At 39.2% G+C, this 16,617-nt stretch overlaps 1 protein-coding gene across 2 annotated transcripts in view; it reads right to left on the bottom strand.

The window, feature by feature from the left end:
- ARFGEF3 (ARFGEF family member 3) overlaps positions 1-16,617 on the bottom strand; it is a 95,085-nt gene that overhangs the window by 64,342 nt on the left and 14,126 nt on the right. For both annotated transcript variants that reach the window (XM_058019360.1, XM_058019361.1), the window contains exons 4-5: positions 13,930-14,061; positions 431-499 (exon numbers count right to left, since the gene is read on the bottom strand). In XM_058019360.1, the coding sequence (XP_057875343.1) occupies positions 431-499; positions 13,930-14,061 (201 nt within the window). The remainder of the gene's footprint in view (positions 1-430; positions 500-13,929; positions 14,062-16,617) is intronic.

The following is a 16,617-nucleotide window of genomic DNA, read 5'->3' as shown; positions in this document are numbered from 1 at the left end:
ATGTGTCAGGAAAGAGATACAAGGAACAGTGAGGTACTTATGCCAACATGGCACACTATGGCTTATAAACTTCTCTTCAGGAAACTCCATTAGTGTTAGAGTTGCAGCCAGTAGGAAATCAGTGGAGTGCTGTTTCATGAAGAACTCAAGAAAATTTTTCTATTGCAAAAGCAAAATAAATATGAGAAGTAGTAAATGTGTAATGTTGTAATAAACAATTATCAGTCAACTTCCAAGACTGCCTTCCCATGCAAGCCCAAACCTGCCCAACTCACAACTATTTCTTCACACTACACATAAGGTAATACCAGTCCTAATGATGGTAGACGTGTTTTAGACTGGTTCAGTTTCAGGCTACACATGGAAGGCACACTCAAGGCATTAGGGAAAGCTTAAGTGACACAAGCAGTGGTATAACAGAGGCACTTACCTCAGCAATCTTCAACACTGAACTCCCATTCAGCTCAAAGGTGGAGGTATATGTTATACAGAGCAAGACCTTGCATCAAAAGAGAGGAAATGAAAAAAAAATTAAGTTTCAGCCATTATTGACTCTCCTTCCCACCCTTGTGCTCCTAGCCAAAACTCCTCCCAACTTGGAGAAACAGCATCAGAAGCTTCTTAGCACCATGTGTTATTGGGATAGAGGAGATCCTCCTGAGAAGCTGCATCTGTTGGCCCCAGAGGCACCACCCAATGGATTACTTATTGCTGTCTCCTACATGTGACCACCAAAAGGAAGACAATCCAGTGATCAACTCTGGCCTTGGACCCCTATTCATATTTTAACCACAAGCTTTGCATGATTTATAATCAGTCCTTCCATTCACTTCTATCAATATAACAAAAGAGAAAGGAAAAATACGATACAAGTTATTACTTAAGTGGCACAGACAGATAAGTATTATGTGAAAAAATCCATTAATTACTGCCTGAGGATTTCCCAGCACAGGATATTTGCACTAAGTGTATTATAGTCACTTGATAATGAGTAGCTAAAAAACATCCATAAGCCCCAGTTCATGAAGGGAGGCTTTTTCTGTCCTGAATTCAGCAGGAAGAATAAGACACTAAAAAACCAATTCAACATCTTGCTATGAAGAGAAGGGGAGTAAGAATGTGATGTGAACCACCAGGATAAATGGGTGAGTGAGGCAATGTGGTGAGAGACGCTGTGGTGTCTGATGCCTTTTGTGTCTGGAGATTTCTTCCCACTCTCCTGTCTCCCTTTCCAATCTCTCCTGCCCCACAGAAGACAGAATCTCAGCTACTGTTCTCTCTCCTTCAAAGCATAAAAGCCCTCCAGCACCAGAATTTATGTTTGGCTTGTTCTGAAATAGTGTAAGTTTCTTGGGATAAGTGTAGCAGCAAATATCAAATCACATTAACACTAATGTATTGGTCCCTACAGTATCTCAGCCCTACTCAGAACTGCTGTTCTCTGCTTCACAACAAAGTTTGGGGCATCAGATAAGTCAACATTAATGGCTGTTAACTAGAAGCAAAGTACAGAAGAGTCTGTCCACAGGTGAGTGTGACATTTTCCTGAAGGAGGATATAAATAAACTTTAGCATTTTGAGAGTCATACTGAAAAGTTACTATACACTGAAATGCACTGCACCTTTACAAGTGTTTTTCTTAGCAGAAAACTTGTATTTCACTACAGGATGTCACACCTTACTCTGAAGTTGTCGGGTTTTCTGTTTGCTTGTTCGCATTTTTGTTTTGTAAATAAAATGCCAATAAGGAGCTTGATCCTCTTCTTATAGAAGGTGATTTTACTACAAAAAGTGTTCCAAGTAAACCATTGTGTAATGGCAATTTTACAGTTTTCTGCACATGATATCTTGATTTGATGCTCAGTCCTTCATAAATAGAAGCTGAATAATGTGGATAAATACTAGAGGTAGTGACAAAAGAAAAGGGCACACTACTCTTATGAATTACAATAGTCCTGCACTAGAAACTCTTTTTTAGATATTTAGCATTTATCCTGGGAGCAAAGTTTCTGAGCCAAATCCTTCTTCATGGTTTCTCTTTGAAATGGACAAAATGGAATTTCTTAAAAGTGTTATACAGCCCACCTCAATATTACAAGGAGAGATACAAGCTACAGAGCACTTGAACTTGCCAAAGAAAGCAATCTAATTCTAACTACAAATAATTAAGAATGCTGTACTTTGTATTTCTTGACAGGAAGAAATACAAAGTATTTCTTCGTATTTCTTCGTATATACAGGAAGAAAACTCCACAAATTTCTCTTAATCCATAACATTTACTAGCACATGCACAAGTGCCAGTGAAAAGGAACTGTGGTACCTTTCTTCCTGTCCCCAGAGCAAATTCTATAGAACAACAGAAAGGTAAACAGTCAATTATAAAAACTGTCAATCTCATTTGGCTAATAATAACATAAGTTATAAGGGCTGTTATTTCCATCTGCTGCTCAGTCCATATGTGAAAAATGTAAAGCTTTGAAGCCAAACAATTTTGTTTAGCACTAACTAGATTCTTAACTACTGCCCAGCCTCACAGTCAGCTGTGGGGCCTCACTTTCTCAGCTATTAATTACACTGAAATTTTATTGACATTTCTAATAGCTGTGAGAACTCAGCAGCTGGCTAAAATATATATTCAGTACTCAAGGAAAAACTGATTTGTATCCTCCAGACACTGCTGTGCAAAACACAGGTGTAGAACACACTTTCTAAACACACAGAGGCAAGTGTTACTTCCCACTGACAAATCTCATCACACTAAGAACCGCAATGGACATCCATGACTAATCCTATTCAGTGGTTTGTGTGTCCTGATTTTCCCTACTTGTAAACCCTTATTTACTTCATGTGATTTTCTGCTCTCTTGTCCCATCTTGGCTTTGTAGTATGTGTTACTATCTAATGTTTGCCACAGATCAAAACCTGGGTGCCAATACACTACAATTCATGGAAGGACACATCAGTTCAGGTGTTCTTTTAAGCCTTTGCCCTTCAAAACCTCTTCCTTCCCTCCTTTTTTTTTTGTGTGTTTATATTTTGTTGTTGTTGTTGTTTTTTTAATTTCCACCTTTTATAGAGGTGAATTGTGAAAAGTTAGTGCATATGTATACACACACAAATATATATATGTATTCCTTTCTGCCACAAATGCCAAAAACCTGCATGTAACATGTGAATGATAGAAACATCAGAGATCAAGCTCAGTAAGGAAGTGATGATCAAAACTTTGCTATGAAGCAAAAGAGAATTTCAGCAAAAAGACTGCTAAGTTTTGACTGCTATTCTTTGTAAAAAATGAGACCTGTGAACCCACTAGCTAGAGAAAGGGCATATGACCTGATGCAACCAAATGACAGAAGCACAAGCAATCAGCCAGTATATTCTTGGCTTACTCCACTGCTACCACAAATCATTTGTAAGTTCTGAAACATGTCTCTGACCAATACACAAGACTGCTCTCAGCCATGATTTCCATCAGCACTGCTGCAGGACTCATTTACAGTCATGGCAATGATCCAAACACTTAACTTGCATGTTTTCCCTTTTATGTGGAACAAACAGGAAGACAGCAGGCTTCTTTTTTAAATTACTGGATGAAAAATGGGACTAAAAACAACCAAACAAAACCAAACTTAATAATTCCAATCCACTGAACACACTGAGTCTCCAAACAGGATACCCCCATAGACTGCATAACTACTCATGATACTAACTCAAACAATCTGTATTTTAAAAAATTAAAGAAAAGAAAGATAGAGGCTTTCTTGGGCAATAACCTGTTGTTTTTGCAACCACTGGTATGGAAAGCAAAAACAAAACTACAAAGCAGTTCCTAATAACTAGAAAGCAATTCCAGTAAAAAACAAAATTAAAAACCAGCTTTTACTGATTGGTATGGATTCTAAACCACATTTTGTTTCTTTTTTTCTTTTTTTGAAGAAGGAACTTATATGACTGTAGAGACAGTTTCAAAGTCACACAGCTTCCAGGATTTTTTGATTGGCTTGCATTATCTTGAAAATGCCCAACGAGATCACATTTCCATAAATGGCTTATCCATAATGAAAGTATTTATTTTAATTACTGTTGAAGCTCTGACCATCATGGAACAAGAAATATAATTCCTACTCCCTGGAGTCCCAGGATACAGTCCCAAATGTAGTACATGAGTATGCACATGTTTCCACAACAAGTAGAAACACAACCAAAAACTCTGCTTCTGATATGTCAATTGAAACAAAATGTACAGGAAACAAAATAAAGTGCAATGTAATTAAAGTAACATCACAATGTCTATCCATCCTGTGCTATGTGCTCTAGGATTACACTGCTTGAGCAGAGAGATTGGACCAGAAAACCACTGTGGTCCCTTACAACTTTGCCTGTTCTGTGTTTCTGTGTGATTCCATGCTTTAATGGTTGGATGGGGGATTTGAACAACCTAGTCTAGCAGAAGGTGCCCCTGTCCATGGCAGGAGCATTAGAACTAGCTGAACTTTAGGGTTCCTTACAACCTAAACCATTCTGTGACCTCTTGAAGAGGAAAAAAGTGGGAATATTTTTAGATTGTAAGGTTGCCTATCATTGCTAGCCAAGTTCCTTAAGTGCTTGCTACATATCTGCAGTACAAACCAATTCTCACATTGAAGAGCTCTTTCATGTGGGGGCACATGAAATAAGCAGAGAGTGTAGGAAAGCAAGCAGCATCCCCAAGAAAGAGAGAAAAGGTTCAAAACTTTACAATTTAAAAAGAATACAATTATGCAATGACCTCTAATCCCTTTGTGGGATTTGTAAAAGAAACCTTTCCTGACTTACTTTATTTGCAGGCTAGTAAACTTGGATGCAATGTGTGCCAGATGATTCTCACATCCTGCCCCTCAGAGGAAAACCATGATAGGAAGGACAGCCCTTTACCTCATTCAGTAGTTTGACATTTAAAGTCATCCAGTATTTCTGCAAAATAGTTTGGACAGGAGGCGTCCCCCTATTTGTCAGAATAACTGGTAACCTGCTCATGTTGCACTCTTTGGCCTTGAAGGAAAGCAAGGGCAAGAGAAACAAAGCACATTAATGAAGTCATTTACACTCTGTCACCATGTGTCACTGTACCAAACAGCAGATTTTAATTACGGAGAGAGAGGAGAGTGTGTCTGCTATGAATTAGTAAACCCATAAATGCTGCTCAGCATTATGAATGCACCAGGGCTTCAGACATAAGGACTATATCTGGTACAGGAGAACCTCACACATCATCAGCAATGACATGCTGAGTGCTCAGAGTTCACTGGATTAAAACAGAACTGCTGCTGAACACTATTTATGGTGTGAAACCAAGTGAAACTTCTGCTTATGTAGTACAGTTGTAGAAAGGAAAGAAATTATTCAAAGTTTAAAAAATACTTAACAGTATTTGTCAACATTCTGACAGGGGGTTTTATCTTTAGAATTTTAACAATTAAAGGCAGGGAAAAATAAAGAAAAAGGCTGAACAGCAGTACTAGGATGACATATCTTCCTTTACAGGTTACAACCTATTCAGGTATACTGCATTACTTTACAAATTATACTATGCAAATCTGAGTAAAACAAAAGTGAAAAAGGAGAAATATCAAACTGGAAAACATCAGCAAATAGTTTAAACAGTTCTCAAATAAAAATGAAGTTTCATGTACCAATTACTAAAATGATTCAAAAGGATGTCAACACATGGATGTAAGTAGAGCTAGAGCTCTCAAGGAAAAAAAGAACTGGTTTCTCCCCTGGGTGGAAAATTCTGACATTTATTCTTGACAACAACAGAATTTTTTGGGCAGGGGAGAGGGAAGATAACTCCCTTGCTCTCAGATAATGCAAAGCTGTAACAGGGAAGTGCTCTGTATGGCATTGTACATTACAACAGTTGATTTAAAATTACTGTTTCAAGTCACTAGATTAATTGGCAAGAAGTTAGCCTCAACACAACCTAGGAAGTGGTGTCCCACAGGTTGTCTGGCGTGCCAGAGGATTTTACCCTATCTCAGACCATATCCTGACCTGCATCCCAGGAAAAGGCTATTAAAAAGCCTGATAAGCTGGTTTTGTGGTTGCATCACAAACTGCCACATCACATACAGTTTCTCTCTTTTTCCTCTCTTACAAGAGACCCGAGGAGCTCCAGGGTACAGGACACAAGGAGCTGGCTGGCAGTGTCAGAACAGCTTATTGGGACACAAGTTCTCCCCTCAGCTGCCCCCAGGACCAGATGGTGCTAACAGCAATGGTAGCAGTGGCCCTAATCATGGGAGGCTGATAAGCAAGAAGGAGTAAACTGGGTGCATCTGTGCACAGCTGTGGCACACCTGCAGTACAATTGCATGCAAAAGCTATGGAAAGTGACACTTTCATGCCACTGTTGTGTGGCCACTTTGGCTGGCAGAACTTGCCACTGTCACCACCAGTAAGCATTAATGTCTGGCAGCTGGCAAAAGACTAAAAGGCCATGTGTCAAAGTGAAAGGGTTTCTGTATTTGGGGTTCTGATCATATTATGCCTTTGCAATTCATTTTCGTAATGGTTAAGTGAACTCCAGGTTCTTGTATGTGTGTCAGACTAAAAAAAGTCTATAAGAACTTGTACTTCCACACTTGATAGGTGTGAAATTACACTTTACAGAGCTAGGGACTTGCTGCTTTTTGGTTGATGCCAATGATTTTGATTATGCCACATCAAATGTGACAGTTCCAATGTGACAGAATGAGCATGTTCTCATAACCTCACAACTCTGAGACAGTTAAAATTTTTGCACTATAATTTATTCAGGAAAGAAACTAAGCCTACTTTTCTATCCTGCAAAACTTTTAAGCTGACCACCACTCTGCTTAGATTTTTGAAATTACACATCTGATGAAACCCATAGAGATTGTTCAGGGATAGAATTCAAGGACAGAATGGTAATGAGGAAAAGCCATGGATCCTGGAAAGAGGTTTCATTATAGAGATATTGCATTCACTACTGACTGGTTTAGGCAGTTATCCTCCAGCATCCATTTGGCCACATTCAGGCCATTACCATTATCATTCTTTTTGGATTCCTTAAGGAGAAAGCTCTGCTATTTAATTCAAGCCTGGTTTTGGCTACAATGACCAGCCACCTAAGAACCAGGGGAATTCTTTAATCACAGTACTAGACATTTACTATAGTTCTAATTAACTCAGGAAAGGATGAGCTTATCTTGAAGCCCACAAGGTAGGTCATTCAATCTATTGGAATTAACCTGGTTACTTATAACTAAGCACATGAAAAAAATGACTTCCAAAAATAACCGGAAAGAAATAAAATGAGACAAGCAAACCCAAGAGGGTCTGGATTTGTAGTTGGCCTACATTACAAAAATTTAACTTATGAAAAGGCTAAGCACTAAGAACTCTACGTAGCATTTCTCAGCAGGACTGATCTTAAAAAAAATCTTATCTGCATGATACTGTGAAAGTCTTTACAGAATCCCCTCTTTAACAGAGCAGATGCTAACACACCTCCATTTGATTTTACAGTTCACGACAAAGCAGAACAGTTGTAAATTATATTCGACTAAGCATAACCACACTGTATGTGGAAAAATATATTTCATAAACATTAATCTTAAAATAATGAGAATATATGTATCTGTGAGAGCTTATGAGTAATCACCTCATGTATTAATATTCAATAAAATGCTTTAGAATATAATCATGCACAGAGACTGGGATTGTACAGTTGTGTTGTGTCAACATTTTGGATCAAACACTTTGGAGACATTTTTCAACTACATAAATTGTTCTCTGTCTTGGAGGGCCAAAGACTTGCTCAAGCAGCAACAAAGTTCCTGACAAGTTTTCTGAAATAATCAACTGTAAGTTTTGCTAAGTTGGTCAAGCACAGTCCCCTTTCATTCAATATTTGCACCAGATCGGGACTGCCTCCCTGAACCTGTAACAACATGGTTGTACAGACCCTAAAACAGGCCAACTATAACTGCTACGAAAACTAAGCCAAAAAAAAAAGAAAAAAAGTCACTAAACTTACTCAGACTCCTTGTAGACTTTCAATCGTGACCTTTTCAAGTGACTAATTTGACACCATAACTGGAGCCCTATCAATCTAATTAGTTAATACAGAATGTAAATGAATAAAAACTAGGAGATGAGTCTCAGCACTCAAAGAATCACTTTGCACCTTTAAAGCATTATGGTAGCAATCTTGGAAAGAACAGTTGCTAATACTCAACCTAAAGACAGTTTGTCCTTACACAAACGAAGTTTTACCACAGAACTCTAAGTCAGATTTCAGTTCCAAATATATCCAAAGTGAAAACTGAAATCACAAAGAGAGCTGTCTACTATTATTACTGGAGAGCTCCCAAATGCTGTATTAATGGATCAGTGAAAAGACAAAGAGAAAAGATTGCCTTGACACAGCAGATTTAGCAAGGGTTCATTAAACCTCATTCACAGATAAAACAGACTTCTGGCTGACTCCTCACTGAAAGCCTACAGAAGAAAAATCCTAAAGAATTTGCCCATCTGCAAGAAAAACACCTAATCCAGAAACAAATGCAAGCTGGAGTCACTGGGAATAAACTAATCTTTCCTAAATGAAACTGCTGTTCGCCATGTACAATAGGTAAATGATGGGAACTAGAAAAGTCTTCCCTCTAGAGCCACTTAGGAAGATTATTTTTTGGTTTCAAAGCAATCCTCAAGCCTATTAAAAAACCACCACAAGTAAGGTTGCTGCAACTCAACCATGTCAAGTCTTCTGAGATGTAATAAGAAGAAAAGCTTGGAATCTTCACTGACAGAAACAGAGTACATATTCATAACATGCCCAGCATATAACTATTAATTAGAACAGTGAAATAAAGAACAAGTATTTGGAAAAACATCAAATCCAAAAACTGAGTTTCTTTCACAAGAGGTCATTATTCTTTTTCTTGCTTAAAAATTTCTGCCCTGCAAGCTCTAAATTTCCCAGGAAATATGGACACAGACTGGACTGAAATGAATTGAATTATATGACAAGGCTGTCTCTGTGACTGAAGAAAACAAAAGGATGCAGTGGAAAGGGAAATCTTACACAATCAATCACACTTTTGTCCTAAGAGCAACTTTCTTAGTTCAGTACCCATTATATTACAGTGTATCTGGTTTATCTGGAGAATTTGTTTCTGTGTATCTGGTTTGTCTGAAGAACTTGTTTCTATGTGAGGATTCATCTTATAATTTGTAATTCTTCATTAAACATTTTTTGTTGTTATCTGAGAATAATGTTATCACAGTCAGATAGGAGTACTGCATTATTACAAAGGTGATCAACTCATAAGTGAAAGTGACTATAACATGCATGAGAATAAAGGAAAAAGAAAAAGGAAGAAAAATATCCAAGTGTCTCTCCTGTTTAGGATTCCTTCCATACTTCCCACTTCCTCAATATTTGGTTTCAGCTGCCTGGGTGCCACAGTTACACTCAAAGCCTAATTCCAGTCTTTCTGGCAGGATAGCTTTTTAGAGTCAGGGCTAGTGATGAAAAATTACCAAAAACTCAAAGAGAGAAAGTCAAAATCACAGAATTGCTGAGGTTTGAAGTGACTGCAATCCAGAGGTTCAGCTATAGATTAGATTCCCAGTTTCCTTTTCCACTGCTGATCTGACAATATTTGATGGCGTTTTTGTCAATACTGCATGCATTTCTCCAAGCAAAGGTCTAACTGCTTGGAGAGGAGGTTTTAAAAAACATCTGAAGCCAGAATTTAAAAGCATCAAGCTGGGGAGGGGAAATCAGGATTCCCTGACTCCACAACTAAACTCAAAAGCAAGTATTAACCTTCAGTCCAGAACATGTCCCCTTTCTGCTGCAGACTATCCACAGCTTGTTAGTCTAGTGCTTAACGTCAACAGGATGTCCCCACCCCTCAATGTGAGACACACCACTGCATTTCACTCAATTGTAACATGGCACCATGTCACACAACAAATTTTTTCCCACTTCTGAGCCAGCCCCACTGTGTGATCATGTTCATCCAAGGAAAGTGCTAAATGACTGTCCTCCTGATTTCTTCTATGCATCTGCAGCTGTAGAAACAGAGCAGTGAGTCACTTTGGTATCTCACTGATAAAGCATTGCATTTGATTAGCAATCAATATATCTCTTCCTTCCTACATGAATATTCTAAAGAAAATATAAAAGTATAAATATTTAATTATTCAGTTTGAAACTGAAGTTATTGATGTATAACAAAATCATCAGCAAGGTACTGTATGATTGTGTGATTTTTCCTTTCCACTGACACAGCTAGTTGAGCATAGTAAAACACAAACTGATAACACACATATATTAGAAAGCTTTTCAGTGTTATGGCAACAAAGATGACAAGAGCAAAGGTGAATACAAAGGTGGCCTTGTGTCAGACACACTATTCTCTCTAGCCAGACTTCCTGAATTATCTCAGTATTTATTAATGTAAATTAAAGCACCTAAATAACCTCACTTTAATCCCTGGTGTGAAAATACTAATAAATCTCTACCATAAAATGTATCAGAGGTACAGAGAATACACAGAGTGGTAGTAATTGAGATATTCTAAAGAAATATTTGGCTTAGCGGTTAAACAACATACAAGTCTGAATGCAAAATTTATATACCCAGACAGATTGCTTTGATAAGTAGGAAATCAAAGCCAGTTAATACACCTGTGTTTGTTATTCATGCCCATTCATGTCAAAGAGAAACCACAGCCTTTCCCCCTTCCTCACTGAAAAGATCACTGCCTTTTTTGGGCATAAAAGTGTTGCTGGCATAAGAATTATCCAGTGATTAGCAATTATAAGGGTGTTCTGCAAGAAAAATAAGCAAGGACTTCAGAGTATCACTTCTGTTTTGGAATCCAAGGGAGGAATTTCCCCATATAATGACAACATGAAAAACCTTTATAAAGAGAAAGGCACAATCCCCAAGAGGTATTCAGAAGAAGCAGAGTCAAGCCAAGTTTATGCAAAGGTAAGAAGTACCTCACCTAGCACAGAGGAGAGAGATAATGTGAGAGGGGAAAGCTTTTTTTTCATCTTGACAGTTGCATTTGGGCAGTTCAAATCTTCCCTGGCTGCCCAGGACACACTCCTGCACAGTCCCCAGCCCTGGCCTTTAAGTCTGAATGCTATCAGGTTTTTTGATCCTCCAGTACGGCAATCAGGAGAGCATTCCATGTCACTCATCCTTAAAAATCAGAAGGATTTCGTACCTAGCCATAAGTTAGTCAATGTCCTTCCATTTTTAAAACAGAGGCTCCAACTTTGCTTTTTTCAGTTCCAGAAGAGATCCAGCTAGCACTTTCCTCCATTTATTTACAGCAACCATTAGAGCTACTCATACCACCATTCCTGTCTAAGGATGGCCCTTCACAAGACTGCACATGCTCCGAAGTGTGTGAGGCAAGGCAACTACTGCCCTTGCACCTTTTTCCTTTCACTGCCAATTCCAACATGCAGTCATCTGAATGTAAAAAGCATCTTTATAGAGTGCTTTCCTCAGCTAATCAGATCCCTTCACACTTCCATCTGTAATACAGGTGGGTCACAACAAATCATTAATATAAATACCCAAGACTTCTTTTTTTATAGTACGGGAAATGTGAATTTCTGGCATACTCTTACTGGGAACAGTAGGAGATATTTTGGATAGAATATTGAAAAAAATCCCCAAACGCATTAAAGTGATTTAGGAGCTTACACACCAGCAACTTACACTGCTGCTGAATTCTATGCTCCTGCATATCTACTTTCACACTGATTTTGCACGACTAAAAGCTTTTGTGTAATCTTTGATGGTTGCACTCTTAATACCCGTGAGACTGTGCAGTGAGTCACAAAGAACCAGGCTGGCACCACAGCTGACACAATTTCACACAAACCTGCTCACACTCAGGAGTGTCTCATGTCTATCTGCACTAGATAGAGACATATTTTATCTTCTCCAAATGAGTAACACAGTCTAATGTACAATCATAAGCTGTCTTGAGGACACATTTTAGCAGATCCAAGGACATAAACACATTGCTGAGACCAGCTGCTAGAAATCTCCCTCCTTCCTCTCCAAAGGCTTTAGCCATCCATCAGGCCTGGGTTAGCTAATAACATTTTCAAGTGTTGCAATGGCATCTGTAACCTTCAGGTTACAATCTGAAGACATGTCTGCTTGATTTGACTGTCAGGCAAGGCTCAGATCTAATGAGTCTGTGTTTTAACTGTCCTGATTACAATATGTTCTGGCCCTCTGGTCTCTTGAAATATTTAAATCAAAATAGAATTTTGCTTTGTTCTCAAAATGGGAAGTTGAAGTTGTAGCCTGATTTTTACCAATATATACATTTTGCTCAGGATTTGCACATCAAAATTTCACTCAGTGAAATTAAGACAATGTTCTCTTTTCTCTTTTGCACTTAAACTGGAACTGAACATGGTTTTCTAATTTAAAAAAAGCATACATAAATGCAATGTTTTGGGTTGGGTTTTCTGCGGTTTGATGTTTTGAAATTATATTTGCTTCTCACATGTCAAGAGAACTTGAGAAGATATTTAGTCAGAACGGTAGAAAAATACAGTGTTCACATTCTTCTTAGTGTGGGGGCTTTGCCTTGCAGATGTACATTCAGGGTTTCAAAGAAATTGTGCATGCACATTCTGAATCTGTAAACTCAAGAATGTAAAAAAGTAACTTGTAAAAAATTATTGCATTCCAAGAGGAGCCTGTTGGTTCAGTACAGCAAGTACTTAACTCTTCCCCTTTCCCTCTGTAGAGACAAAAGGGTCAGGAAGGAGGTGTGCTGGGTTAGGAATGCAGAGCAGGGTGTCATGAGTTAAGCACAAGCCTGCTGCCATAAAACAGGTAACAGTCCACAGTAACAGTCTACTCCTTTTTTTGTTGCTGGGTTCACCTCTCTGCAAGTTCTGACAGTGTGCATATTCCACCTCCAGTGTAAAGAGTACAGATGGTAGAGAGCAGTTTCTGAGTGGGTAACATGCATTCACTAGACCCAAGATGTCACACAGAAGAAACAAAATAACTAATCTATGCAGTTAGAAATAAAGGATGGTCAAGGAATAGACCCAAATATATCAATCAGTACTAGGTAAAATGAACATGCAAAAAGGACCACCAGGTTTGTTCCAAAATGGTTTCACCAACGATCAGCTATAGCACAACAAACCCTGCAGTGCAAAGTTTACACCCAAACATCTGAAAACTGTCCACCATCATCTTGCTTTGTACAAATTATACAGGTATTGCCAATACTGATACAGAAAAATGACTTTGAAGTCATACAACCAACATGATCACAGGGCAAGGCAAAACAGAACCTCCTGGAAGCTCAGCTTCCTAACATGCTCACAGGAGAATGCTAGAGTATTCCAGAAATTGAAGTTCTGACAGAGTATACAAAACACTAATTTCCCTTATGCACTGGTCCAGGGACATTTTGATGCCTAAACAGATCATGCTCTGTCATTAGCACTTTACAAAGAGAAAATACAGATAACAAATTACACAGCACCTGTGCACACACAATACAAAATTAAAAGTGTGCACAGCCCATCCTACAACCACTAAAGCTCAATAACAAACTTCCAGAACTACAAGTCCTTCGCCTGTGCTCTCCTATGGAGGAAATGATTGTGCTGCTGAAGTTTGTTAAAACTGGAATCACCAGTATTCTGAATCCTAATGCAAACTATCTCCTATCTAATCCAGAGAAACACAAAACAGAAATGAAAACAACTGACATCTGCCAGTAGGAAAAGGGAATCAAATACTGTCCCAAAATGAAGATTTTCAAGGCAGCACCTAATTTATTTGCTAACCCAGCATTCAGTCACACAGCCTCCGCTGCAAGCACTGATGTGTGTGAAACACTAACCTTCATCACTTCAACCTGCAGGTCTTCATTGAGTGATGGAGTCACTTTGACAGCATTCAGCATCTGATTAAGCAACTGTTTCTCATCTGAGTCTGTTTCCACGGATACAAACCTCTCATCAGACAGCAGCTTCTGCAGAGAGAAAATGGCAATGTACATGTTGAGACAAAAACTGCCTCTGCAAAGTACTGCACCTAAACCTATTAGGGCTTGGTACTAGGGTGGTTAGGCTTTCTGTCTAAAATTTTCAAATTAATCCAATAATATAAAATACAAGAAAAACAGTAAAACTGGGAGATCTGTGTCATGTCAGTTGCCATTGCAGTATCATCTTTGCCCATCCCACATCCCCAGTGACTAGAATAAAGCAGACATCAGTAACTGATATCACTTCAGCTAATGCCCTTAGCAAAACTGCTCAGTATTTTAGAAGCTGGGAGAGCCTGAAACCTTTGCAGCCCCCCAGATCATCAAAACAACAACAAAATTTTAAAAAACCCACTCAGGCTAGCATCCTGGCATTGAAGTAGTGCTATCAGATCTCCTGCCCAACAGGAGACAGTCACCTACTGTCCCAATTACTCCAATAGAGCACAAGTGCTGTGGAAGCAGCAGTTTTGACCCCTGGCAAAATGTGTTTTGTGTCATACAAAAGTTAACCATTAATGAATACAATCAAGTCCTCAGACAAAAAGCCCAGTTAACAAGTGACTTACACAAACACACACAGAAACCAACCCAAATTTCCTTGTCCTCACATTAGGTTGGTTGAACTGAATTCAATACAGACTGATTGAACCTCAGACGGAGTATTTTAGACTGATCAGATTTACTTTGCCCAATATCTCAGAAACATCTCCCGACATTGTCAATGGCACTATTTCCTTGGAGTTCTACTAGAAATGCCTCTTCCATACAGTCTATAACCATCTTCATGGGTGTCTCCCATTAGTGGCAAGCATCCTGCAAGAGATGTATCCACACAAGTCTTTTCCCAGCTCCTATCTTCTCAGAAGATCCCACAACAGAGCAAAACTAGCTTGTCTTAATCCCAGGGACACAACCTTGCTCTGTCTTCGTAGAGACTTTGAGCAGCCCACTTCCCTCTCCACATTCTGCATCACTTTTTTACTGATGCTCATCTGCAGCTTCAACATTGCAGCACAGTCCACTGGCTCACTCCTACTTCTTATTTCCTATGCTTGTACTGGTTTTAGCTGGGATAGTGCTAATTTTCTTCACAGGAGCTCAAAGAGTGCTTTTTTCTGGATATGTGACCAAAACAGCACTGATAACACACCCAAGTTTTGCTATTGCTGAGCAGCGCTTACACAGCCTCAAGGCTGCCTGTTTCTCAGACTGGCTCCCCAGTGAGTAGGCTGGGGCTGCAGAGAGTTTGGCAGGGGACACAGCTGGGACAGCTGACCCCAACATGACCACTAGGATATCCCAAACCATATGACACTGTGCTCAGCAACAACAGCTGGGCAAAGAAAGAGGAAGTGGATGGAACACAGATATTCACAGTTAAGGCATCTGTCTTCCAATATAACAGTTACCCATGATGAAGCCCTGCTTTCCTAGAGATGGCCAAACACTTGCTGCTCCATGGGAAGTGATGAATGAATTCCACATATTCCTTTATTTGTACATGCAGCTTTGCTTTCACTATTAAACTTGGTCTTAGCTCACAATTTTCCTCACTTTCACCCTTTTGATTCTCTCTCCCATACCTCTGAGAGGGAAGGAGTGAGTGGGTAAAGCTGAACTGCCAGTCAGGGTTTTAAACTCAGAATGTTTTAAAGCATTTCCCACATACCAGAATATCAAGGGTTTTATCTCTGTACAGCCTGATGAGATTTAACTAAATCTGCAATGACAATAATGGGGTTTTCTATATAAAGAAGAATGCTTAGTTCAGGATGGGAGATATGGAGCTGTTGGGAGTCAGCGCTAAGATGACAAAGAAACTGGTGCACCTCTCTTATGAGGAAAGGCTGAGAGCTGGGACTGTTCAGACTGGAGAGAGAAGGCTCAGGGAGGATCTCACCACCACACATAAATATCTGAAGAGTGCAAAAAGGGCAGGAACTTTTCAGTGGTGCCCACTGACAAGACAAGCTCTGGGCACAAACTGAAACACAGAAGGTTTCTTCTGAACACCAGGAGAAAATTTACAGTAAGGGTGATCAAACACAGGCTGTCCAGAGAGGCTGAGGTGTCTCCAGCCCTGGAGGCACCTCTTTTCCAGTCTAAACAGAGCCAGCTCTCAGCCCTTCCTCATAAGAGAGATGCTCCAGACCCTTTGTTATCTTAACAGCCCTTCCCTCCAATATGAGGAACTCTCTAACCAAGTGTCTGACACCTCATATGCTGGATAAGGTGAATTTGAATGACCCACTTACATCTTATATTCCCAGAACAATTTCTTTCTGGCCCTCCAAGGGAAAAAAATTCTGTTTGGAAAATGGATTTTATATCCCAGCAGTGTGCCAGGCTTTTCCACAACTAGTATCCCCCTAGTGATAAGTATTTACTGACTTTTACTCATTTGTCCAATTAAAAGAACAGTAAACTGCTTTAGTTTTTATACTGTCAAACCCAGGAGAGTTTTTTTTTGTTGCTTGTGCTGCACTGCTGTTCTCTTTTGCAATTTCATAGACTTCCAAATCAGATGCTGTTTCTACT

The sequence above is a fragment of the Melospiza georgiana genome, chromosome 3 (genome assembly GCF_028018845.1).
Source record: "Melospiza georgiana isolate bMelGeo1 chromosome 3, bMelGeo1.pri, whole genome shotgun sequence".
Classification (NCBI taxonomy): Eukaryota; Metazoa; Chordata; class Aves; order Passeriformes; family Passerellidae; genus Melospiza; species Melospiza georgiana.
This window is presented reverse-complemented; position numbering and strand designations above follow the sequence as displayed.